General features: G+C 49.3%; 1 protein-coding gene across 3 annotated transcripts in view; it reads right to left on the bottom strand.

Moving 5' to 3' along the window:
- The window catches only part of HDLBP (high density lipoprotein binding protein), an 89,265-nt gene that overhangs the window by 22,240 nt on the left and 40,805 nt on the right, over nucleotides 1-26,220 (bottom strand). For 2 of the 3 annotated variants that reach the window (XM_032761319.2, XM_032761337.2), the window contains exons 2-12: nucleotides 19,170-19,234; nucleotides 17,493-17,605; nucleotides 15,170-15,327; nucleotides 13,434-13,649; nucleotides 7,047-7,253; nucleotides 6,635-6,850; nucleotides 5,826-6,032; nucleotides 5,503-5,610; nucleotides 3,718-3,822; nucleotides 3,283-3,361; nucleotides 40-179 (exon numbers count right to left, since the gene is read on the bottom strand). In XM_032761319.2, the coding sequence (XP_032617210.1) occupies nucleotides 40-179; nucleotides 3,283-3,361; nucleotides 3,718-3,822; nucleotides 5,503-5,610; nucleotides 5,826-6,032; nucleotides 6,635-6,850; nucleotides 7,047-7,253; nucleotides 13,434-13,649; nucleotides 15,170-15,327; nucleotides 17,493-17,568 (1,512 nt within the window). In that variant the 5' untranslated portion in view covers nucleotides 17,569-17,605; nucleotides 19,170-19,234. Of the gene's footprint in view, nucleotides 1-39; nucleotides 180-3,282; nucleotides 3,362-3,717; nucleotides 3,823-5,502; nucleotides 5,611-5,825; nucleotides 6,033-6,634; nucleotides 6,851-7,046; nucleotides 7,254-13,433; nucleotides 13,650-15,169; nucleotides 15,328-17,492; nucleotides 17,606-19,169; nucleotides 19,235-23,431; nucleotides 23,543-26,220 lie in introns of those variants that run through there. The other variant, XM_032761330.2, reaches the window with a different exon arrangement.

Here is a 26,220-nt window from a genome sequence, read left to right as displayed (position 1 = left end):
GGCCAGTGCCTTCCTAGAGGCCCCAGCCGTGGCACTTACCATGCGAGATGCAAGCTCCAGCAGCTCCCGCTTGGCCTGCTGCACGCCCTGTGGGTCCCCCTCGATGCGGATCAAATTGCTCTTCTCGCTGTCAGGAGGGATGCGCACGGACACCTTGTACTGGTCTTTGATTCTGTTTACTTAGGAACACAAAAGGACACACACTTAGGACACAGACCAACAACATTCTGCCAATGACTAATAACTAGGCAGGACAGGGCTAAACCGCTAAATAACCTTATCAGTGATTCCCATCACCAAAAACAACGCTTAGCTTCCAAAACAAAAATCTCCACTGTCTAGAATGGGGGCCAGTTATGATCTTCACCTGGATCACAAGGGTGCTGGGGGACAGGCTCTCAGCCTGGACCACAAGCTGGCAATGCCCCGAGACCTTCAAATAACTGATGGTTGGGGCCACTCAGTCTGGGATTTAGCTCGTCTGGGGTATTGGCTGGGGCTTCAGAATAGTTAAAGGATTCCAGGTGTTTCTAATGTGCAGTAAGTTTGGGAACTACTATTCTCAAGTTAAAAAAATCACACACATTAACTCCACACAAAAGCACTCACTGACGCCTAAGAGCCCTGCAGGGACCATGCTGCTGCCCAGAGACCCCATCTACCGTTGGCTCAGATTCACACTGAGCACTTCACTGTGTCTGCAAGACAAGTGCTGTTGCAAACCCTCCTGCTGTCAACCTCTCTGGATGGAACCCAGTACCCCCAAGTTAGCAAGTGCTGTTGCAAACCCTCCTGCTGTCAACCTCTCTGGATGGAACCCAGTACCCCCAAGTTAGCAAGTGCTGTTGCAAACCCTCCTGCTGTCAACCTCTCTGGATAGAACCCAGTACCCCCAAGTTAGAGTTCCAGGCCCCCCAAACACTGGAGAAGCCGTATCATCAGGAAACAAGGCAGGAATCTTGCCCACTGTGCAGTAAAGGGAAGCCCAGCTTGCTGGAAGGACCACCAGGAGGGCTTTTTGTGCATCCATCCCGAACACATGCACATGCAGAGGCAGCAACGAGGTGATGCACTGAGGGAGGGTGACATGGACATGCAGCTGTTCCAGGTGGAGCAACACAAGACAAGACAAGCAGAGGACATGGGAGCTGGGCAGCAGGTTTTTTTTAGATTACGAAAGAAGACAAGAGTTAGGAGCTGCATGAGAAGAAAACAGAACAGACACGACTGACTAAGCTACATCCTGCAATTTCTCGGGAGCAGAAACCAGAAATTAATGTTAGAATTACACTACTGGACTTCCACATGTGTTTTGAGACAGGGTCTTGCTCTGTCACCCAGGCTAAAATGCAGTGGCACGATACGATCACAGCTCACGGCAGCCTTGACTTCCTGGGCTCAAGTGATATTCCTGCCTCAGCCTCCTGAGTAGCTGGGACCACAGGCCTGGCTAAATTTTTCTCTTTTGTAGAGATGGGGGTCTCGCTATGTTGCCCAGGCTCATCTCAAACTCCTGGGCTCAAGTGATCCTCCTGCCTTGGTCTCCCAAAATGCTGGGATTACAGGCAAGAGCCACTGTGTCAGGCCTAAACAAACACTACAGTTAACCAAAACCAAAACAAAACCATAAAAGCAAGTTTATGGTGTGTGCATGGTTCAAGTAGTGCGCAAAAAGGTCACCTTGTGCCTGTAGACTCACTGTCATGTAATATGCCCACAAAACATAAGACTGACACCAGAGAGCTCACCATTGCACAGGCCACAACACAGCTGACAAGGCTATGTTTACTCACAACAAAAACGGATACACGGACATCAGTCATGTTATGTAGGTTGGTGTCCCACTACCTGGGAAAGGCTCCTTCATCCACTGAACTATCCAGGAATGGAGGACGTGCTTGCCTTCTCACCTTCCACCCGAAGGTAACACACGCAACGTGTGCACTTGTTTTCAGAACACGCAAGTGTGTGCGTATAGCCAAACAGTTGAAGAAAGAGGTGTAAAAAAACATTCTTGGTTGGGCACGGTGGCTCATCATGCCTGTAATCCCAGCACTTTGGGAGGCCGAGGTGGGCAGATCAACTGAGGTCAGCAGTTTGAGACCAGCCTAGGCAACATGGTGAAATTCCGTCTCTACTAAAAATACAAAAAAATTAGCTGGGCATGGTGGCGCGTGCCTGTAATCCCAGCTACTTGGGAGGCTGAGGCAGGAGAATCGCTTGAACCTGGAAGGAGGAGGTTGCAGTGAACTGAGATCACGCCACTGCACTTCAGCCTGGTGACAGAGCGAGACTCCGTCCCAAAAAACAAACAAACGACACAAAACATCCTTGGACCTGCAGCAGAATGCCCATGACACACTTCTAACAGTGTCCTGTAACTGTGCTACACCTGCAACCTGGCACAGGTGAGGCACACATCGACCTTGGCCCACATGACATACTTCCAACAGCGTCCTGTAACTGTGCTGCACCTACAACCTGGCACAGGTGAGGCGCACATCGACCTTGGCTGACATATCACTGCCTCTTCAACAGAATCCCCCTGCTGGGTGTGGTGGCTCACACTTTTAATCCCAGCACCTTGGGAGGCCGAGGCGGACAGATCACCTGAGCCCAGGAATTTGAGACCAGCCTGGCCAACATGGTGAAACCCCGTCTCTTCTAAAAATACAAAAATTAGCTGGGTGTGGTGGCAGGTGCCTGTAGTTCCAGCTACTCAGGAGGCTGAGGCAGGAGAATTGCTTGAGCCCGGTAGGCAGAGGTTGTAGTGAGCTGAGATCGCGCCACTGCACTCCAGCCTGAGTGACAGAGCGAGACCCTGTCTCAAAAAAGTATCCCTCCCCATGTTGTTTTACTTGGGCACAAATCTAGAATATTTTTACTCTTCAGTGAGTTCCGGATCAGCAGTTTCCACGTTCAGAAGGCATGAGTACTACAGACACTGACGAGCTAACCTGGCAGGTCTGACGGCAATATGGAGGACGCTGCCCGTGAGCATGCCTTCAACGTGGCCGCTGTGGGTTACCTGGGGAGGGCTTAGATGATTTCCAAAAGTGACAATTCACCCACTGGCCAAACAGCTCTAATCCAACCACTGCACCAAGGGGAAAAGGAAAAGTGGCCTCTTCCAGCAGGCAGGAGGATGTAAAGTCTGTAACTCCCATTACAGGCAGCAAAGGGCCTGGACTGTCTGCACAGACGTCCTAGTTCTCACAGCTGACACCCCCCACAAGGGTCTCAGGGCACACTGGCCCCACCGCAACAGCCAGCCTCACTCACTGTTGGCGCCGCTCTTCCCAATGAGGTGCCTGTGGAACTTGTGGTCGATGTTGATCTCCACATAGTCCATCCGGTTAATCTGCAGGAGGAGCACAGAGGTCCATGGATGTGCCCGGTTACTTGGCCAATGAGCTGAACTAAAACCCAGCAGTCTCCACGGTTGCCTTTTCTGACCACTCAGCTGTCAGGAATTGCTGGAGACTACCCCCGCGTCTCCCCTGAAAGACGCCTTCTTCAAGATGAAGTTTCCTCCACCCATGATTATTCCAGGACTTCGGCCAGCTTCTGGTTGTTTCAGAACCGATTACTCACCCAGCTAGGATGCCCTGGGTGTCTGTGCCCAGCCACGTGGGATGTCACCGAGAGATGACCGCCCATGCCCAACTCAGAGCCTCCCTGTCACCGGCACACACAACATTCCACGGGGCACCTTACCAAATCTTTGACCATGCCTTCTATCTGTTCCTGGGCCACGTTGACATCCTCTGTAGGGCCCTCCAGGGTGATCCTGTCTTCGCCCTCCGTGAACTCTATGTGAACCTACCACACCAAAACCAAAGAGACAGCTACAACAGAATGGCACAGCTGCAGCCCCGCAGCTCCCAGGGTGCAATTGTGGGAGCTCTCTTGGGAGCGGCTTCTGATCCCAAACTGCTTCACAGAGATGTGAGGGAGGGAGGGACATATCCACAGCCATCAAGCAAAGTTGAAAGGGAGGGTTAGGGAGCCATGGTCAGGAAACTAAATACTGTGGCCGAATGATCCTGCCTCTCACTGAGGACACCGTTTGCCCCACAGAAGCCACTAACATAAAGCATGCGATATGCTCCTGCATCATCTGAACTTTTACAAGGCCTGGTCCTCTTTAGTTGCATAGAGAATGAGACAGAGCACGGATGGAATTTTGAACGTCATATAGCTGCACCAAGGTGGTAAAGTAACTTGCTTGACATAGACAAGGCTGCCGGCGTTCCTGGTTTATTATCCTGCAGGTAAGGAGTTAAGGAAGGGAGACTGGTCCTTATATGAAGCTATAAAAAGTAGAAGGGGCTGGGCAAGTGACTCACACCCATAACCTCAACATTTTGGGAGGCTGAGGCAGGAGGACTACTTGAGCCCACGGGTTTGAGATCAGCCTGGGCAACATAGCAAGACCCTGCCTCCACAAAAACTAGCCTGGGGCGCCTGTAGTGCCAGCTACTTGGGAAGCTGAGACGAGCAGATCACTTAACCCATGAGTTCAAGGCTGCAGTGAGCTATGATTGCGCCACTGCACCCCAGCCTGGGTGACAGAGTGAGGCTTTGTCACTAAAAAGAAGAAATAAAATTTAAAAAATTTAATTTTTAAAAAGGACTGTAACATTAATTGGAAATGAAGTTTAAACAAAACAGGAATTAAATATGATGGTTGGATTCTCTGGTGTTTTTTTGTTCATGTTTCTTGGGGGCTACAGTCTCCTTTAGTAAACTGAGAAAGCTTTAAATTCACACTTACAGTTTGTATACAAGTTCTGCTCTTCAAAGTTTTTTTTTTTTTTTTTTTTTTTTTGAGACAGAGTCTCGCTCTGTGCCAAGGCTGGAGTGCAGTGGCGCCATCTCGGCTCACTGCAAGCTCCGCCTCCCGGGTTCACGCCATTCTCCTGCCTCAGCCTCTGGAGCAGCTGGGACCACAGGTGCCCGCCACCAAGCTCGGCTAATTTTTTGTATTTTTAGTAGAGTCAGGGTTTCACTGTGTTAGCCAGGATGGTCTCGATCTCCTGACCTCGTGATCCATCCGCCTCAGCCTCCCAAAGTGCTGGGATTACAGGCGTGAGCCACCATGCCCAGCCGGTCTCGATCTCCTGACCTCGTGAGCCACTGCGCCCGGCCTCCTACAGTGCTGGGATTCCAGGTGTGAGCCACCACACCCGGCTCGCCAAAGTATTATGAAGTTATTTCACCATAATTACTAAATGACATGTTTCTTAAGATACTTATGAAACCTAAGAACATACAATCCTCTCTGGTTAAAGGCCAGAAGGATGGTACAGACATCTACAGACATTTATTCTGCTGTTCTTTAGCTAACATGGAAGTTGACCATGGCAAACAGGCCAGTTAATTCAGAAAAATACACCAGTTTTCAAGGGCATCCACAGTACAAAGGTCAACAAAGCAATGTCAGAAACAGAAAGACAGAAAAGTCAAATTCAATATAACAGGTGAAAAACGTGTCCTTACCTTTGGCATCTGCTGAGTGATTTTGGCCAGGTTCTGCCCTTTCTTGCCAATGATGAAACGGTGAAGCCAGGAAGGGGCGGCGACAGAGGAGACGGTGAAGCTATTGGCCTAAGAAAAGGGGAGAAGAGCTATGGGTTTGCAGAGCTCAAGGTCATGTCACAGTGAAAGCCAGGCTGCTCACCTGGGGCTCAGAGGCACGCTCTCCCCAGACCTGGGCACCCGCACTGTGTCCAGGCCCCAGGATTTAGGAATCGAGAGCTCACCCGTGAAGGCCCCGCGGACTCCACTCAAAGGAGACACACTTCATGCTCTGAGGCAATTACCTTGGCATAGACTTCAGTCAACGCCTGACCTAACTTTTCGGGTTCGCCTCGAAGTATTACAGTCTCAGAGATGCTGTCTGAGGGTGGGATCTCAACGGAAACTCCAGTTCTCTCAAGGATCTCCTGCAATGAATTGCCTTTGGGCCCGATGACATACTTGTGCTGGGATTTCTTCACTTCCACTGCGATGGTTGTAGTCTTCTTTTTCTAAATAAGAGCACCATAAGGGGCAGTCAAAGGGAAAGGTGTGGGAAGCGGGCATGTGGGCATGGCCACTGCTGCAGAAAGCAAGCCAAGGCGGCCCAGACTATAGATGCTGATCCCAAGAAGTGAACAACAAGTGATCAGGACTAGCCAATCCCCAGAAACTTCACTGTTCAAGGACTGGATTTTCCCCTCGGTCTAGTCACCCGCCGGCTGATAACTTCATCCTTGAACACTGCAAAACACCCAATCCTCTCCCTCAATTAAGGAACACGTTTCAGACCTCAAAGTTCACTAAGATGAGCTAACAGCTTAATCAAAGACGTGAACAAGTCTGGGATGTGCATCTGACCTGGGGCAGCCCAGCAGGCAGCCTGTCAGCACAGCCAGAGGCCCAGGACGGCAAGGACACCTGCCATGCAGATGCTCAACAGCAAGCGGGGGCGGGCACCCGTCTCACCCGGGTCACTCAAGTGTAGAGGCAATAGGCATCTTCATCAAGGACAAAAAGATAAGGGGCAGAACCAGGCCTTAACTGAATCTCCAGACCCAAATCCTAGTTTCTATTCCTGCCCATGGGGATTTGCCTCCTCTAAGTCATGTACCTTCTCCTCATAAATCTTCTTGATGCGAGCCACAGCCTGAGCCAACTGCTCCTTCTCTCCAGTGAAGACAATCTCTGTCCGGTTCACACTGGGTGGGGGGATGTTGATGCGCGTGCCTGTCTCCTGCATGATCTCGCCAACCAGTCTGTTATACGGCCCGGCGATGAAGGGGTGGAACGCCTTTTCTACTTCTAGCCTCTCCACAGCACGTTTGTCCTGGAAAGGAAGGGATGATCTGATGAGAACAGGCCTCTGAAAACAAACTGGGGACAGACAGGGCTGTTTAGAGTTGGAGTCAAGCCCTCCACCCCCACCACATTATGCCTTTAAGTCCACACTGGACACGGCAACCCATGAGGGAGTGAGGTCTGCACAAGCAGGTAGGCAGGGGCATGAGGCACTCAGGCCTCACCTGCTCGGCAGAGATGAGTAAGACTTCATGGCGAGCTTTCTCGATGCCCTCTTTGGTGCCAGTGATCTTGATCTGATTGCTGGGGTCATCTGGGCGTGGGATCTGGATTTTGGTTGCAGTTTTTAGCTCCAAGTCTTGCAGTTTCTCTCCATTTTTGCCAATAACAAAGCGATGGTGTTCTTTGGGAATGGCAACAGTTGCTGAGGCCTATAGCAAGAAGAGAATCAAAGAAAACAAGAGTATTTGTAGGTTCTGAAGGAGCATATTTTTCCAAGACATTCTCTCTGGCAGAAACACCATCTTTGCTTATTCCTGCCCACCAGCACCAACTCATCCATTAGAACAGCGTGAGCTTAAACATCACATGCTTGGGGAAGGCTGCCCTGACTCCCAGGCTAGGGTAAGTTCAAGTGTATCTGCACCACTACTTAACATCCACTGGAATATACACCCACAAAGGGAGACAAGAGTTAACATCCACAAAAGCTGGTCAGGAAGAAGCATGACTGCATATCCAGAAACCCTGAAAAAACTACTGAGTTAAATTCTATTTATAGCAAGGAGAAAAGACTGAAATCCAGAAGTTAACAACATTAACTTCCACAAACAGCACTACTTAGAAGATGTAATGAAAGACATGCGTTTCTTTTTTTTGAGACGGAGTCTCACTCTGTCACCAGGCCGGAGTGCAGTGGCGCGATCTTGGCCTCCCGGGTTCAAGGGATTCTGCTGCCTCAGCCTCCCAAGTAGCTGGGACTACAGGTGTGCGCCACCATGCCCAAGTAATTTTTATATTTTTAGTAGAGACGGGGTTTCACCATGTTGGCCAGGATGGTCTCCAACTCCTGACCTCGTGATCCGCCCACCTCAGCCTCCCAAAGTGCTGGGATTGCAGGTGTGAGCCACTGCGCCTGGCCAAAACATGTGTTTCTAACAGAAAAAAGGAAAAAAGAAAAAAGGACAAGAAAATAGCAAGACATAAGCCCAACAAAAGGTGGAGTACGTGCATTCGAAATTAGAAAACACTCCTTAAAATAGCTAAGAGAAGGTTTAAGTAGATGGTAATTATCCCGGTTAACTTTAAAATATTAATACAATTTCAAACAGTTGATGATAAAGGTTGTAACAGAGAACAAACAAAAATAAACAAGAAAACTCTGAAAAAGAATAGTGCAGCGTGGAGGTGTTAACAGTGGTCCTAGACATTAAACATGAAACCATTATCGTTAACACAGGAAATAGCAGTATATGGAAAGACAGACCTGCTGGTCTGAACTGAAAACCCAGAAACAGAGATAAGTTAATATAAACACCTAGGACATGATAAAAGCAGCCACTTAAGTCCACTGGAGCAAAATGTCTTTTCAAGATGGTGATGGCACGCCTGTAATCCCAGCACTCCGGGAGGCCGCGGTGAGAGCATTGTTTGAGCCCAAGAGTCCAAGATCAGCCTGGACAACATGGTGAGACCTGACTTCTACAAAAATTTTAAAAATTAGCTGGCCTGGCTCACGCCTGTAATCCCAGCACTTTGGGAGGCCAAGGCGGGTGGATCACGAGGTCACCAAAAATACAAAAATTAGCACGGTGGCGTGCACCTGTAATCCCAGCTACTCGGGAGGCTGAGGCAGGAGAATGGCGTGAACCTAGGAGGCGGAGCTTGCAGTGAGCCGAGATCGTGCCACTGCACTCCGGCCTGGGCGACGGAGCGAGACTCGGTCTCAAAAAAAAAAAAAAAAAATTAGTTGGCCATGGTGACGCCTGCCTGTGGTCCCAGTTACTGGGGTGGCTGAGAGAGGAGGATGGCCTGAGCCTAGGAGGTTGAGGCTCCGGTGAACCGGGATCACGCCATGGCACTTCAGCTTATGTGGCAGGCTGAGACCCTGTGTTACAACAAACAAAAAAAACAGTGCTGATAACTCGAAAGCCGTATGGAAAAAGGTGAAACTCGATCAGTGCCTCAACCCTATTTGCAATAAATTCCAAATAGATCAGAAACTGAAATGTAAGAACACATTTACAAGTAGCAGAAGAAAATATAAACTTTCTTATGACCTGATAGTGAAAAAACTTTCCTAACAATGACTCAAGATAATAAAAAATGTGGGCCGGGCGCGGTGGCTCACGCTTGTAATCCCGGCACTTTGGGAGGCCGAGGCGTGCGGATCACGAGATCAGGAGATCGAGACCACGGTGAAACCCCGTCTCCACTAAAAATACAAAAAATTAGCCGGGCGTGGTGGAGGGCACTGTAGTCCCAGCTACTGAGAGAGGCTGAGGCAGGAGAATGGCGTGAACCCGGCAGGCGGAGCTTGCAGTGAGCCGAGATTGCGCCACTGCACTCCAGCCTGGGTGATAGAGCAAGACTCCGTCTCAAAAAAAAAAAAAAAAAAAAAAAGATAATAAAAAATGCAAGTGGCCCTTACATATTGAAAAAGTGCTCAATCTTGCTCATCAGAAAAATGCAAATTAAAAGTATATTTGGTTGCCTCTCACACTGGCTAAAACCCAACAATGTGATGAGCCTGGCTCTTGCATACTGCTGATGAGACTGCAAAACACTAATTCCTAAGGAAGGAAATTTAGCATCAGATGGCCCAATTCCACATGCAGCCACCCTCTGACCCAGCCATCTCACTTCTAGGAATCTATCCCAAGATACACTGGGTAAAATAGGAAATAGCATATGCACACGATTTCTACTGTAACATAATTTGTAACAGCTAAAGTCTGGAAACTACCCAAATGCCCATCAGTAGGAAAGCCTGGGTAAATTACAGTACGCCCACAGAATATTACACTGCTGAACAAAGAAATGAGAAAAATCACTACTTACTGATATGCAGACACCTCCAAAAAATAATAAAAGAAAAAAAGCAAGGCATAGAACAGGGTGTATGGCAAGCTGTATTTTGCTTCTGCTCTCAAATAACAAACAACAAAGGATAAACCAGGACCAGGAATGGCCTCCGGCAAAGGTGGGGAGGGAGCAGGGTGAAGGTAGCAGGCAGGAGAGATTTCTCTGAAAGTACTTTATTATATAATGTTGACTTTGCAAGCATGTAAATGTTGAAATACTTTTTAAAAATTGACAGTAAACGGAAACAAATGTACCTAACTATATCAAGATGACAGAAAAACTCAGAAAAAAAGAATTACTTCAAGTGATTTTGAACTTATGATTTTCCTTTTCTGAGACAGGCTGTCACTCTGTCACCCAGGCTGGGTTGCGGTGGTGCAAACACTGCTCACAGAAGCCTCCACCTCCCAGGCTCAAACAATCCTTTCTCCTCAGACTTCTAAGTAGCTGGGATTACAGGTGAGCACGCCACCACGCCCAGCTATTTTTTGTAGAGATGGGGTCTGACCATGTTGCCCAGGCTGGTCTCAAATTCCTGTGCTCGTGCAATCTGCTCACTTCGGCCTCCCAAAGTGCTAGGATTACAGGCGTGAGAGCCACCGCCTGATTTTCCTTTCTTAAAAGTACAATTTTCCTAGCTCTGTCTTCTGAAAAAGCCTAGAAGCTCTGACAACCTAGTTGCGATGTGCACCTATGGAGACTGGAGTCTCCAACTGCAATTTCCTACTCAAAAGGTTCAGAGTTCATAGAGAAATAGCCGACTCAAGGTCTGTGGGAATACGTAAGATTAGCCTGAGGCATCTTTCTGTGTTAGAAATTAAGAAGTTATTTATTTATTTATTTTGAGGCAGAGTTTTGCTCCTGTTGCACAGGCTGGAGTGCAATGGCACGATCTCAGCTCACTGCAACCTCTGCCTCCCGGGTTCAAGTGATTCTCCTGCCTCAGCCTCCCGAGTAGCTGAGATTACAGGCACCCACCACCACGCCTGGCTAATTTTTTTGTATTTTTAGTAGAGATGGGGTTTTGCCATACTGGTCAGGCTGGTCTCAAACTCCTGACCTGAGGTGATCTGCCTGCCTCAGCCTCCCAAAGTGCTAGGATTATAGGCGTAAGCCCTTGCGCCCAGCCAGAAGGTATTGATATTAATGGGTCATGACAGAAAGCTGCAGGGAACAAAACTGAAAGGAGGGGACCCACTGGGCAAAGATGAAGCAGCTCCAGCATGAAGAATGATGGACAATGCCTGAGTTCATAATGACACTAAAAAGAGTCACTGAACAACACTGAAGTCGCCGGAGCGCCAAAGAATCGATTATTTATCTGGTACTTCCCACCCAACTGTTGATGAAGAAAAATTCTTCTTTACAAGAATTATCAACTAATGTATGAGCAGGGAGAGAATTAGAAAAGCATAATTTGCAACCCTTAACGAATTTGGGCAATCACCAATTGATAGTAAAATGATTACACAAAGCACAACAGGGAACTTGACAAGGGAAGACCCAGACCTGAGCCTACTGATCAGTCTCAAAATCAGCACAAAGCAGAACAAGCAGCTATCACAGCACAGACTCAGCACCACCTGCAGGGTCTGCTTGCCCAACAAGCTGACTGTGGAAGTAACCAAGCCCCCAGAGATCTAACACCAGTTCACCAAAAATAATCAGTCAATAGCAGAACCAAAAACCTACGGTCCCCAGTAATCAATGGCATTAAAAAAAGGGAGGATTGGCTGGGCGTGGTGGCTCACGCCTGTAATTCCAATACTTTGGTAGGCTGAAGTGGGTGGATCATTTGAGCCTAGGGGTTCGAGACCAGCATGGGCAACATGGTGAAAACCAGCATCTGCCAAAAAAAAAAAAAAAAAAAAAAAAGGCCAGGCCTGACGGTGCACGCCTGCAGTCTCAACTACTGGAAGGGCTGAGTGAGGAGGATCACTTGAGCCCAGGAGGTCAAGGCTGCCGTGAGCTGTGTCTGCACCACTGCACTCCAGCCCGGGCAACAAAGTGAGAGCCTGTCTCAAAAAAAAAAAAAGTGGGGGTAGGAGGGAGTAAGCACTGTTAAAGAATGAGAGGCGGGACTCTATAATCAAATGCAACATTGGGACCTTGTCTGGACACTGACTTGAACAGACCAGCTGGAAGAAACATCTTTGAGATGATAAGGAAAGTCCAAACACAGTCTGGGTTAAACATAGTATAATATTAAGAAACCACTATCCATACGATTACATGAGTTAAGAGCACAATGACTATATATATGTATATATGGAAGTGGGAATCTCTGAACTAAGGCACAGTAACGTATCTGGGATTTGCTTGAAGATAATCGAGGAGCAGGAGAGTGTCAGGGGTCAATGTCTTCATTCTGATCCATATATTCAGTGAAGCGGCCCTTTCCCCTACAGTGTTGATTACAAAACAGAGGTTCAAATATCCACTGACTAGCAGACACCAGGAAAACTTTCAGAGCCTGTTATGCACTGGCCACGATGCTGGACAATTACAAGCAACACTTTCACCTTCCTAACACCTAATGGTTTAACTCCACGAAGCCAGCTGGGGCTGGGGACTGTCCTGATGCCCCCAAGTGGTTAAGGGGCACAGCTGGGCCTGCATCAGGCAGCACTCCTCTGCCTCGCCTCCTGGCTATGCCCTGCACTCCCAGCCCTCAGGCCCTCTCCCATCAGATCCCCATCGTCCAACCATCGTGCTCCAGATCCAGCTCCCACAAGATGAAGGAGACTCAGCAGCAGATGGGAAGAACCCCCATTCCTAAATAAGCCTATCTAGTACAACAGCAGTCATGCAACACTTTAATAAGATTCTTTACATTTTTCTTGGTCTTTAAGTGCTACCACTTAGGGAGAAATGCATCAGAGATTTGCTCATTACGAATGTTCTTAAATAAAGTCCAAGTACTGGCATCAGACTGCCAAAGATTAGGCAACTGGCTTAAAACAGAATTTGAACTTGTAATCTCCTCAGTTTGGGGCCTGGAAATGTGTAGTTAATGAACACACTAGCAGAGCAACAGGAACCACCCATCTTCACCATGCAGCAAGCCCAGTTTCTTTTAAGTGTCTCGAACTCTGGGACAAGCTTCTAACTTTCAGTTTGGCCAGATGAGGTGGTGTGCCTGTAATCCCAGCTAACTGGGAGGCCAGGTGGATTGCCTGAGCCCAGGAGTTTGAGGCCACAGTGTACTATAACCACACTTGTGAATAGCCACTGCACAAGAGCCTAGACAACAAGGTGAGACTCTGTCTCTTAAAAAAAAAAAATTATTATTACTTTCAAGTTCATTCACTCAAAGAGCAAAAATGTAAGTGTCCCAGTTCTATTATTAGTTTAGTGAGTTTTTTCCACTAAAAATGCCAGGGGACTCTGAATGCTGCTGTCCTACCTCGGAAAGACCGAACTGTCCCCTGGTACGAAGGGTCCGGTGACCTTCTAGCCTCCATCAGGAGCCGGGTGATGGAACAGGTACACAGTCACTGGGGAGAAGTAGGCCTCAGGCCACCCACCTGAGTCTGCAGTCGAGCAACAATGTCCTTCCGAGCTTTCATGACAGCATCCAGCTTTCCTGACACCATGATGGAGAGACCTTGGTCTTTGGCCAAAGACAGCTCCAAGTGAGCACCGGTTCTCTGCATGATCTCAAGGCAGATTTTTGCTTGTTCGCCTTCTCCAAATTGGTTCATATCCTTATATTTTCTCTCCTCCAGGGGTACGTGGAACACCTGCTCAAAAAAGATCAAAAAAGGGAAGGTTAAGAGATTAAAAGAAGTCCAACAGACAGGGAGTAAAGAACATGTGTTCATCACCATCCACTCACAGAGTAGCCCCACCCTGCCCACAGGCACTGCTTGAAGCCCTGGGATAAAGCAGCTGAAAGACAAGGAGAAAGCGCCAAGGTCAAGAGGCTGACATCCTAAGGAGGAGAGAACCACATCAGCTGCACAAATGAATGAGGCAGCTAGCAAGTGCTGTGATGAAATCAACAGGGGGAAGAGAGTTTGAGAGAAAGTGGGAGGTGGACCCTGGGGACGGCCAGGAAACACCTTCCTGAAGCACAAGGCAGCTATCCATGCTAAGAGGTGAGGGAACTAAGGGCGTACAGGCAGGAAAGCGGAGGAAGTGGATGGGGGCGGAACCTGGTGAACACACCAGAGGGGCACAGTGAAGAGGATCACCCATCCCACCCTGTAGTAAAAGTCAATACAGGGTTTTCAGCAGCAGGCATTCTACTTGATGGTGCAGGGTCCCTCCCGTTGCTTTATGGAGAAGAACTGAGGAGGGACAAGGTGGAAGCAAGAGGGATCAACTACCCTGGTTCGAGACCACAGTCACCAAGTAGAGAGCGGTACATTTAACAAAACCATCAACAAGATAGCAGACAGGTGAAAATGGAAGGATTGGGATGCAACTGTTTACGAGCCTAAAATTCAGGGAAGACACTAGCAGAGAGATGGTAATTTTCCACCATGACCAGATGATATGAGTTTATATAAAAGTTTTGAAACTCACTAACATCTCAAATTCAGGTAGCAGAGAGAAGGGCTAGTGAAGCCAAAGAAAACCAGGAAACTGGTTAACCTCTTCAAGAAAGTGGGATGATGAATAGAGAACAGAAAACAGGACCCATTCATCTGACAAACACTGCCTGCGAACCGACCACGTGCCAGTCCTGCTGAGTGCTGGCATACAGGACGGACATGAGAGGAGTGGTCGACAGAAACATCTCTGGGGTAGGGGATGATTTAACTTGAAGGCCTTCTCCCTTCAGCTACTCAAAGCATTCTCAATCTTGCATGTTCAGAAACTCTTCCATCAGATTCTATGCTTGGAAGGATAGGTTAAGAAAGAATAGCAATTAATTTTTAAAAATTAAAAAAACTGTCCGGGCGCAGTGGCTCATGCCTATAATCCCAGCACTTTCGGAGGCCGAGGAGGGCGGATCACGAGGTCAGGAGATGGAGACCATCCTTGTTAACACGGTGAAACCCTGTCTACTAAAAATACAAAAATTAGCTGGGCGAGGTGGCGGGCACCTGTAGTCCCAGCTACTCAGGCGGCTGAGGCAGGAGAATGGTGTGAACCCGGGAGGCAGAGCTTGCAGTGAGCTGAGATCGTGCCAACTGCACTCCAGCCCGGGGGACAGAGAGGGACTCCGTCTCAAAAAAAAAAAAAAAAATTAATAATTTACATGGACATGTTACATGATAAAATCTTCAAAAGAAAGAAAGAATGGTGTTCCTACCTGAGTGATGACGGAAGCCTTGATGGGCCGGATCTTGTTCCCCCAGGCTCCAGCGGGTTCCTGGGCACTTTCCAGGCAAGCAGCTTTCTCAGGAAGTGGAGGGAAGGCATCCTTGTAGGTTGGAGGGTCGCTCTCCTCTTCTGAATTTAGAGTGGCAACTGGACCAGCCAACACAGATTAAAAGGAAGCACTACTTTTAGCATTACATGAAAAACACTTTTAAGGGTTTTAGTGCTTAAAAACAGACAAACAAGAACCATCAAATGGTCCAGGGACAACTCCCCCCACCCCTCTCTTCTAATTCATAGTGATGGGAAAAGGCCCCAGGAGGTCACAGGCCCAGCACCCTGAGTGTGAGAGCTAGAGAAGGCCAGAGACTCCCAGTCTCTGACAGCGAACCCCATCCACGTGGCCTCCCCGGTAAACATCAGCTCAGACACTGCGAGCCCCACTCCCCTAACGGGGTGAGCCCCTTGAAAGCAAGCCTTGCTACACCAATTTTTAAGCCCTCTAGAGTCTAATAACACACTTAAAAAAATCGCAACTATGACAACGCCAGGCACAGAGCAGACCCTTACATTTGCAAAACAATGGTCCTACCCAGCACCACCTGTGAGAACTGCCTTGGAAGCAAACTCTGATTTTCCGCTGTAACATACGAGGTTAAAAATGATTGCTGTGGAGGCTGGGCACGGTGGCTCACACCTGTAACCCCAGCACTTTGGGAGGCCGAGGCAGGCAGATCACCTGAGGTTGGGAGTTCGAGACCAGCCTGACCAACATGGAGAAACCCTGTCTCTACTAATAATACAAATTAGCCAGGTGTGGGTGGTGCATGCCTGTAATCGCAGCTACTCGGAAGGCCGAGGCAGAAGAATCGCTTGAACCCAGGAGGCAGAGGTTGCAGTGAGCCAAGACTGCGCTACTGCGCTCCAGCCTGGGCAACAAGAGCAAAACTCTGTCTCAAAAAAACAGACTGCAGTGGGAATGGTCACCGCTGATCCCCCCTGCCCTGCCCGAGGCTTGTGGAAATCAGGTTCTCTGATTATTATCACTTCCATCTTCCATAGTGCCCCATTTGTTCACGTGCTTGTGCCATTAGCCACAATCTCCATGAAATCAAGGGTGTGACTGTTCTGGATAACCCCAAACCCCCAGGACTGAGCACGGTGTCTTGGCAATAGCAAGGCCCAGTGAAAAACACCACGAATGGATGTGGCAGAGAACAGGGGGATGACCTCTGGAATCAGACAGGCTCATGCCCGAGTCCGGGCCCATCACTTCCCAGCTGCACGCCCACCTACCCGACAGTGCTGACATGACGGGTGGCAGCATTCTTTCAGTGCTGTCTTCCCTCTCTAGAAAGACAGACTTCACAGGGAAGCTGGCTCCAGTAGGAGGATCCCAGGCCCCCAGAACAAAGCAGCTTCTGGGGTTCCAACACCTGACACAGCAGCCACCAAAAATGAGCTTGTGAAATGTGGCCAGCGTGACTAAGGAAAAGTGAATTTTATATTTCAATTAATTTTAAGAACTAATACTCAATTTAGTTATTGGAAAACTTTTAAGTGTGTTTGGAACAACCTGGAGTAGAACAATCTGCTCTTTCAAATGAAGATTTTATAACATCTAAACACAGATCAAGGATTTTGGATGAAAATCTAGCATTCAAATGGAAGGAAACGTCCCGCCGTTGTAAATACACATCGGAGTTTGAAGAGAAATAATCTCAAATATCAATGGCTCCTCCCCTTTTTTTTTACATTAGAGATGTTGAAATGACAATGTATTAGACATATTGGGGTAAAATATCAAAATTAATTTCACCTGTTCCCTTTTAATAAGTACCAGAGAATCCTAAAAATTGCACACGTGGCTTGTAGTCTGTTCTACTCTACTGTACAGCACTGCTCTTAATCCCAGCCAGTGGCGTTCGAGAACTCCGAAGCCAGGGTCCAGCCTTCATCCTCAAGGCAGGCTTAAGCAATGCTCTGGGATGCTTCAAGCCCAGATTTTAGTTCACCACAATTAGGAAAAAGCAATTTTGAAAAGGACTGCATTAATTACCAATGGTCAAATTCGCTGGCTTTCCAGAAAGCTGTCCACATTTTAAATCTCACTGTATTTGATTCATTTCCTCATGCCTGGCCAGTTGCCCCTGCACACACGGCAATGCAAAAACACTGCACAAGATGTTGGGCCCTCCCTGCTCCACAATCACAGGGCCAAAAGGTACTTCTAGAAAGGGCACGGGATTTGGTAAACGCTTTAGGGGAGCAATGCCTTAGACATTACCAGGAAGAGCACATAAAAGGGCTGTCACCTTTGATTTGTTGCGGAACCAGCCCACTTCGGTGTTCAGCAAAACTCTCTTGGGTCAAAACTGCAACGGAACTCATGGTTGATCTCACACCTACACACAATCCGGGAAAACCACTAAAGCAAAGAAGAATAAATCAGAAGTCAAAGTACAACCCTCAATTATCTATGAGATTGTTAACCTAAGAAGAGTTTTAGCGAAAGTTTTATTCTCTTTTTTACCAGCAAACTATACCTTTTTATTTTCCTCACAACCTCTGACGTAAGCTGATATCCAAACTCTCACCAAGTGATGAAAAGGGGGGAAAATGCAAGTAAAGGAGGTCCTAGAACAGGGGTGGCCAATCTTTTGTCTTCCCTGGGCCACAATGCAAGAAGAATGATCTTGGGACACACATAAAATAAACTAATGATAGCTAATAAACAAACAAAAACAAAACAAAACAAACAAAAAAACTCATGTTTTAAGAAAGTTTAAGAAATTCGTGTTGGGCCATGTTCAAAGCTGTCCTGGGCCTTGGGTTGGACAAGCTTGTCCTAGAACAGCTGGTTAACTGTCCCCTCAAAAGTCGCCTGTAACGGAGGAGCTCATCCTCCACTTGGGGCAGTCTGCATCCATTTCTCCACCCCAGGGGCCACAGAGACACAGTCTGCACCACCCCTAACCGCAGGCGTGGGGGGACCATGGAACCTGCCACCTGCCTGACCCAGGCTCCAGGCACAGATGAACACCAGGATGGTTCTCCTAACAGTGACCTTGGTTATTCTGACAATTTGCTCACCACACACCTCTTAATGCTTACAAAATGCATGACATTTGGTACAAAAAGCCAGCCAGTCTCTCTCTGCAAGGTGCATCCAGGCCCCAAACTAAACCACCTCCAAATCTCGGCTTAACCAGGTGGTTATGAGTGGTAGCTGCGTGACAGGAAAAAGCAGCCTCAGTGCTTTGTAGCAAGAGTCACAGACCCACAAATTGCGCTAAATGCCCTTGATCCACACTGACTGGTTATTCTCCTCCATTCTGTTTCCCAGGTGTGGGACAGAACCCACACAGCAGGGGAACCAGGCAGGGCACTGAGTTTCTCAGATGAGCACAGCCACAGTGCTCAGTAGAGTATGGGCTCTGAAAGCCACAGGCTCCCTCATTTGAAAAATGGGGTACATTCAGCATTCTGAGGTAGGAATGTTAGCTTCCTCCCCTCCCTCTCCCCAGTTCCAGGTGAGCTCCAAACTACTACAGTGAGGAAGAACCCATTTTCTTTACACAATTACGCATCAATTACTGGCACAACAAGGCCAAGTAATAAGGAGTGAATTTTGCATAATTTTTATAACATAATTAAGATCTCTCCCCAAGTTCAAGAAAAGTTAAGGCCTGCAATCCTAAAGAGAAGCAAGAGCCCAACTCAGATAATACTGAATAAACATAATTCACATTTAAGAAATAAAAGATTAAAAAACAGATGGAAGCCAGATGACACATCTAAGGGGCACACGTCTATAGATGGTTCCTGCTGGGAGGTGAAGCTATGGAGACCTTGCTGACAAACCACGAGAAACTTGAAGGTGTGATATAAAGAAAGAACGTACACACAGGACTAAGAAAATACGCATCCCTGCGCTCCCAGGTCCACACACAGCCCAGGGACAGGAAGTCTTCAGACAGGGTCAAACTTACCAGCAAAACGGTCAGTAGCCAGAAAGTCCGTCCTGAGGCCGCCTCTGTCAGCCTGCCAGCTTTTGCTGGTATGAGATGGGAAGTGGGAGAGAAGAGAGAGGAAACCAGAGAAAAGTTACTTATCTACATTTTACAACTCAGATCTTTTTACCTCAAAATCAGAGAAGGTCAAGATATTATTTATGCTTTGGTTACTAACACCAATACTCAGGCTAGTTTCTTGGAAGAAAAAAAACCATTAGCTTGAAACAAAACATATTAAAATAAAACCTGAACCAGCTCCAACTTGCAGAGGACAACTATTCCAGGGACCTGAGGGAGTGATCTTTTAAGTGCCAAACTTCTCAACTTAACCATTTTGAAGTAAAATCCTCACAAAACTATTGGTGCTCTCTTCTTTCCTGTACCCCACATAACCGCTAGGCGGCTGAACCAGAAGGGGTTGTTGTGCTGGGCTCTGACCTATCACAGAATGTGGACCTCGGGGGCTCTGCAGCGCTTATGGTGACCAAGAGCTACTGTCTTCAAGAATTCACCGTATATTTTGCAGTTACTTTGTTCTTCTTGCTGTTATCCTGTAAAAGTCCTTCAGCCCTTTCTAATCCACTGGGGATTTAGAAACCAGGTCATAAAATCGCAGGATTGAAAGGAACCTTCAAAGGCTGTCTGGGGAGGACCAAGAACTCTGTGAAGTAGGAGGGTGAGTCACCTCGCCTTAGGGGACTCTGGAGATGGGAAGCCGGCGACCACATGTGCTCCTCAACCATGAAAAGGCGGAACTGCTGACAGGAGTGAGGCATGTGTCTAAAATGGGAAAAGCAATGACAGTAACAGAAACACCCCACTCAACTGGAGAATACTACTAATACCCTGACAACAATTATGCCCTTAAGACACATGGGTCGGGAGCTGAGAAGGCGGTTCATGGCAATGGGGGTGCACCCAGTAGACTGGATTAAAGGGTCTCGCCTTTCCAGCAGAGGATGTGGACTGGTGGTATTTCTGGATTCTAATCTTGGTCATGAGTTTTTTAAAAACTCTAAATACAGGGCTTGAGTCACACAGGGAACCTGCCACAAACCAGAGACACTATGGGGCCCCAGATGCACCAGACACACAGATGTACCCCAAGACTGAAGGGGAAAGGTGGGACAAACTGATCAAGAGTATTCCATTTAAAAGCATCACCAAAAATTCTAGTTTGCAAGTTTTAAAGATTAAAGTGAGGAAATTTCTCCGAAGTGTCACAGTAGCACATTCACAACCTGGCAAGAGCTCCCTGAGATTCCAAGTGTCTGTCCAGTCTGGGAGCAAAATGGGGCAGGGCACTCCAGGCTAAGGTGCCCCAACAGGTGTCTAATAATCCACCCTCCGCCCTCCCACTCTTGCTTGCTGACTATCCACCTGGCATGGTCTCTCACTCAAGGTTGTCCCAGGCTCCAATGTCACTTCTTAAACCCAGACACCCACCCCCTTATCAAGCCAGGTTCTGGGCAAGTCTCCAGTGCCCAGTGACAGCCACACTAGAAGTCTGCAAAATGCAGTTCCATCCATGTCAGCCCACACCGACTCTCCAGCACAGAGCTGTGATGAGCCAATCCCCACTGTGTACCCAGTGTCAGTTTCTTCTGAGACCACTCACACACCCTTCAGAAGCCAAGTCCAGCCAGACCCTATACTGAAAGGAGTCTCAACATAAGGGAACCTACTCCTGTGTCTGAGGGAGACCCTGGAGCAGAGCCTCTCATGTTCCTCAGGCGTGCACAGACCCTCAGGCAGCCAGGTAAGGCAGAAGGTAGACCTCCAGAAAACTCCAGACTGGTCTGACAGGCTATACTGGGTCCCTAGCCTCCAGATTCCAAGTGGCAGTTTGTCAGAGCTTGTAACGAATGGTTCACAACTAGAGACATATTTAACACCTAGGGTTCTGGTATCATCAAACAACATTTTGTTGTTCTTCTAAACAACTCAAAAACCTGTTTTCGAAGAATGCGTTTTAAGCAAGCATTTGATGACCCACATGTAAATGCAGACCCTGTCCCCACCTGAAATTCTGGGTGAGATTTTCTTAAAAGTCTCATTTTCCTTCTGTGCTCCCAATCCAGTGAGGTGCAGCCCAGGGGTCCACCTGCCTCTGGTTCAACAAAGCAGCACCTACGAAGCTGTCCCTACAGCTCCATGTCCACCCCTCACTGCTCTGCCCTGCTCCTGGCTCTGCCTTCACAGACAACACCCACGAGGGTTTCATCCTGTTCCATGTGGATCTTTCAGCAACCCTAGGACAGCACCAGGCAGCTCCACTTGCTATCTGAACATCCCAGGATACCTTGGGCAGGCCTAGATACCCAAGAACAGAGGCTAAACATCAGGTATCTCGGATTCTCACTGGATCTAACAGTACTGCCCATATCAGGATTGAAAGGAACCTCAGATATTACTCCAACCCAATTTCTTAATACCACTAGGGACAGGACATTCGTGGCCTTCTCAGGGCCCAGGTCCACCCCTGCATGGCTGTAAATGCTCCACCTCAAGTTATGACAAAATCTACAACTTCTTTCCCCTTTCTAGCCATGGAGAACAAGTCCGCTCTCCTCCAAGGCTCCTTCTGGTAGGTGAGCCCTGTCTCCTGTCTCCTTCAGTCCCTCCCATATGGCCCCAGTCCCTTCGTGATTCTGGCTCTCTCAACTACTTTTCCCATAGGAAGCTCGGATCAATCAGCGTCCAGGTCCACCTAATGTAAACCTCAAACTATACTGAACCTGGACTTTTAATTTTGTTTCCCAGAGTGCAAACGTCCACAGCAAAAAAGGTCACATCTCAGAATTTAACTTTCAGCAAACAGAACTAGAACTAAAGGAAGGAGGGCAGGAACCAAGACCCCTTTCCGCCCTAATACGTGTACAGCAAAACGTGGAGTCCTGACAGAGCTGTGTTACGTGGGAAACCTGGTGCTTACAAGTTTAGCACAAGTTTAACAGGTTTCTGACAGCAACAGAAAAGGCTTCACATGAGGAGTTCTACTTTTTTGCTTTTAAACGAGGAAGTAATTAAGTTGATTCCCTTGTGATAAGTTTTGCCAACTACATATTCAATGGGCAAGTGTTCGAAGAGAATTATCAGTAATACTCCAGGAAGAATTTGATTTCAGCCTCAGTTAATGAGACCCCCAAGTGCTTTAAAGCACCAGACAGGACCAGGTATGGGGGACATCAAAAAGACCTCCGGCTGAAATCCAGACTTCTCTTCCAAAAGTAAAATTACTCAAGACCACAAACCAAAGTTCAGAATGGGAAAATAAAATCCTGATCCACTCAAAGATCACAAGATCGAAATCTAGGAGAGGCCGCAGGCGACTGGCGAGCAGAAAGCAGGCTCCGCTCCGCACTTCTCACCAAGTTCTGGAAGTCGGCACCCATCCTGCATGGAGGAACTTTCGCAGATGCCACCTCAGCACGGCCCTCCCACAGGCCACGAGGGCCCGCGGGCGGGGACAGGCTTAAAGGGACAGCAACCCCTCGGCCTCCCCGCCTTTCATCCAAATTCGGTATTTTTCCGTAATGTATTTTTCATCCACGACCCTGGGGCACGTCCAAGTTACACTCCAGGCCCAAGAAGAGCAGCTTTCCCCACCCCCGAACACGTAGACGGGCGCGGGCCCCGCGCGGCAGGTGGAGGTGCTGCGGGGGCCCCGCCGCCCGGCCTGCGCCCAGACCCCCGCCCCGCCGCCACCTGGAGGGAAGGACCCCGCTGGCCTCCCAGGGACCCCCACCCTGGCCGCACACGGCGCCCCCGCCGGCCAGAGCAGCCCGAGCTGGGGGAGGGGGCACCCCGCGGGAGCGGGGGAGGGGAGGGCCGGCCCCGCCAACGTCAGCGACCTGGGCTCAGGTCGGCCGCCCCTCCCCCGCCGTGCGGCCACGACCCGGGGGGTGCCCCACCGAGGCCCCGGGGGGAGGCGGGGGAGCCCAGCTTGCAGCCAAGAGTGGCCCAGTGGCGCCACGGGACTTGAGAAAGTTTGTGCGCGCCCCTCCGCGCCACGGCCACGCGCAGAAGAGACTCGGAGCCGGCCCCGGGTCCGGCCCGGAACCGCCACCCGCGGTAAGCAGGACACCCGCGGGCGGGGGCCACAGCCTGGGGCTCGGGTGGGGGCCGCGGCACCCGGGCCCCTCCCCCTCCGCGGCCTCCACGTCGGCAGCTCCCCGAGCCCGCCCGTCCCGCCCGCCCGCCCGCCCGGGCCTCCCAGCCCCGTGCTGCGCGCTCACTCGTGGGCCCCCGCCCGCTGGTCCTGCCGCTCGCTTGCTCGCCCGCCGCGCGGGAGAAGCCGGGACGCTCCGAGGCGCGGCGCCCGGGCCCCGGCTGCTATATAGGGCGGCGGCCCAATCCCGCCTGGACACGTCAGCGCCCCGCCCGCCCCGCCGCTGGGGTCCCCGCCGCCCCGGGCCGCCCAGCACCCGGGAGGCCCACCCAACTCCAGGCGTGGTTCTGCATCCTTTTTTCGGGTGGCGAAAGCGGTGCCGAGGAGTTGGGATATTAATCACCTCCAGAAAGCAGGGAGAGCGCGCCCCGCAAGAACCCGAGTGGAAACAACCGAAGACCAGAAAGGGAGCAGGAAGGATGGCTGCTCTGGAAGCAGATGTCACCAGTACGCCCACTCCCGAAAATCACAGAAGAAAAACCTCAAAGGATGCCCACCACGTCGTAAGCGGATGGCCCCACCGGCACGAGGTCCTACAGCGCAGTGAGGCTCCCAGGCAGCCCCGGGGCTTTCATTCCCTCATTCCTGCGTGTCTGTTCCTTATGTCCCTCACTTTTATAAACTATCCCCACCCGATTCCTTGGCAATCGACTTAATCTCCCCCCAAAACATAAAATCCTCTTCCTTTAAAGCGTGCATTACTTATGACTCCATCTCTACATAGGTGCATACACGCAAAAGAACCGGTGTGTGGCCTCTGAGCCCACGGTGGATACGCAGGACTGGGCGGAACGGAATCCCTACTCTCAGGGGGTCTCCACCCTCGGGGAAGGACTTGTCACTTCTGCATCCATTAAGTGATAACTGCCACTGTTTCTTTTAAGGGTATAAAGGGAGTCGAGCAATCTGTAGAGATGTCAGTCTGAACCTCTGGCAAAGTCGCAGGTGAACAGAATCCTGCATAGGGCACAGGATCAGCTACAGGTATCTGGGGACAAGACTGTCCCACACAGGGCAAGAGGCAGGGGCACACCCAGCCTTACCCAGGGAATGGGGTCAGGTCCGCACAGCCTGCAGCTGGGCCATGGGTGCTGTTGAGGATGGTGGGAGCTGGGTGGGGGCTGCAAGCAGCAGAAGACAGGATCAGACTTTTTTTTTTTTTTTCGTGGAACACTGACACCAAGTGGCGAGTGGCAGGGGAGGGGAGGGCAGGGGAGGCCTACTATAGTTCAGTCTAAAGATGACACTGGCTTGCATTGTGGTAGGCATAACAGAGGAAGTAAATGGCCAGATTTGGTATATATTCGGAAAGTAGCACCAAGAAGTTCCTTATTAACCAGAAGAGGGGTGTGAAACAAGTTAAGAAAGGCACAGGTTCTTGGCCTGAGTGACTGGGAAGAGCTGCCCTCACTGAGGTGGGTAAAATTCAAGGAAGACTGGATGGATAAGGGGGTGTGATGCCCTGACTGGGCAGGTGGAGGATGTGGAGCAGAAAACTGTATGTGCAAGGTCAAGGGAGAAGCCTAGGAGCCAGCAGAAACACCATGCACTTCATGACACCACCTAGGGAGGGGAGCAGAATCACAGAAGGCAGAGAACATCTGCGGCTCGAGGCAGAGAAGGAGCCAAGGATACCATTAGCAAAGCCATGCTCTAAGTCAGCAGCACGGAACTGGGCAGGTGGGCCTCCCTAGATGTGGAAATAGGCATTCCCTTCTCTGTCACTGCTGTGGTTTGTTGGTAACCTTTCCGTGGGGATTAACCAATCAGCAACTAGTGCAAGTGTGTTTTTGTTGCTGTTTTGTTTTTGAGGGCTCAGAACTGCAGAGGGAGATGGAGAAAGAGTAAGTGGTAGGGATTCAGTCCACTGTCAAGGAACTTCCAATAAAGCTAGGAAGTCAGCACAGGCACAGTACCTAGTACACAGGACACCGTCAAGAGTTAGTTTAAAAAACACTGTTAGCAGAAGATATTATACAATCAAATGTTAACTTTGTGCTAATAACTGTCCAGAATGCTTCTGTGCTGATGCTCACAACCAGCATTTCCTCCCAGCAAGCTTAGCACATTGAAACTAATAAATAGTTCGTAGAAGCAAATTTTAGAAATTCCATGGCTAGCAATATTCAGACCAAATGAAGTGTGAACGTCTGTCTGTGACATTTGAGTTTTCAGCCCTCAAAGGGACAGGGGAGAAGTTTGGGTCTGCTCAAGGTAGGAGGTGAGAAGAGATACCCTCCTATTCCATAAAGTCATGATCCCCAAAAGGGCTACACCCTCAACAGAAGATAGGTAGATCGGCCGGGCGCGGTGGCTCACGCTTGTAATCCCAGCACTTTGGGAGGCCGAGGCAGGCGGATCACGAGGTCAGGAGATCGAGACCATGGTGAAACCCAGTCTCTACTAAAAATATAAAAAATTAGCCGGGCGTGGTGGCGGGCGCCTGTAGTCCCAGCAACTCGGAGAGGCTGAGGCAGGAGAATGGCGTGAACCCAGGAGGCGGAGCTTGCAGTGAGCCGAGATTGCGCCACCGCACTCCAACCTGGGTGACAGAGCGAGACTCCGTCTCAAAAAAAAAAAAAAAAAAAGAAGATAGGTAGATCAAAAAAAGAAGAAGAAAAGCCCACTAGTGTAGAGGGGACTAAGGATGCTTTCTCTGACTATCCTGAGCTGGCAGGTAGAAACATCTCTTGAGCTGTAGGGACAATGGACTAATACTCTACAACCAAGCCCATCTGTCCAGGAACCCCTAGCCCAAACTGAGATATTAACAAAACAGAAAGCAATCCCCCTCAGGAAAGAATAAACCTCCTACCAGGCTGAAAAGGATACCCACAGATCAACCCAAATGGTAGA

This window comes from Hylobates moloch, unplaced genomic scaffold, assembly GCF_009828535.3.
Source record: "Hylobates moloch isolate HMO894 unplaced genomic scaffold, HMol_V3 SCAFFOLD_1, whole genome shotgun sequence".
NCBI lineage: Eukaryota > Metazoa > Chordata > Mammalia > Primates > Hylobatidae > Hylobates > Hylobates moloch.
The sequence above is the reverse complement of the archived record's forward strand: the minus strand, read 5'-3'. Positions and strand labels throughout refer to the sequence as shown.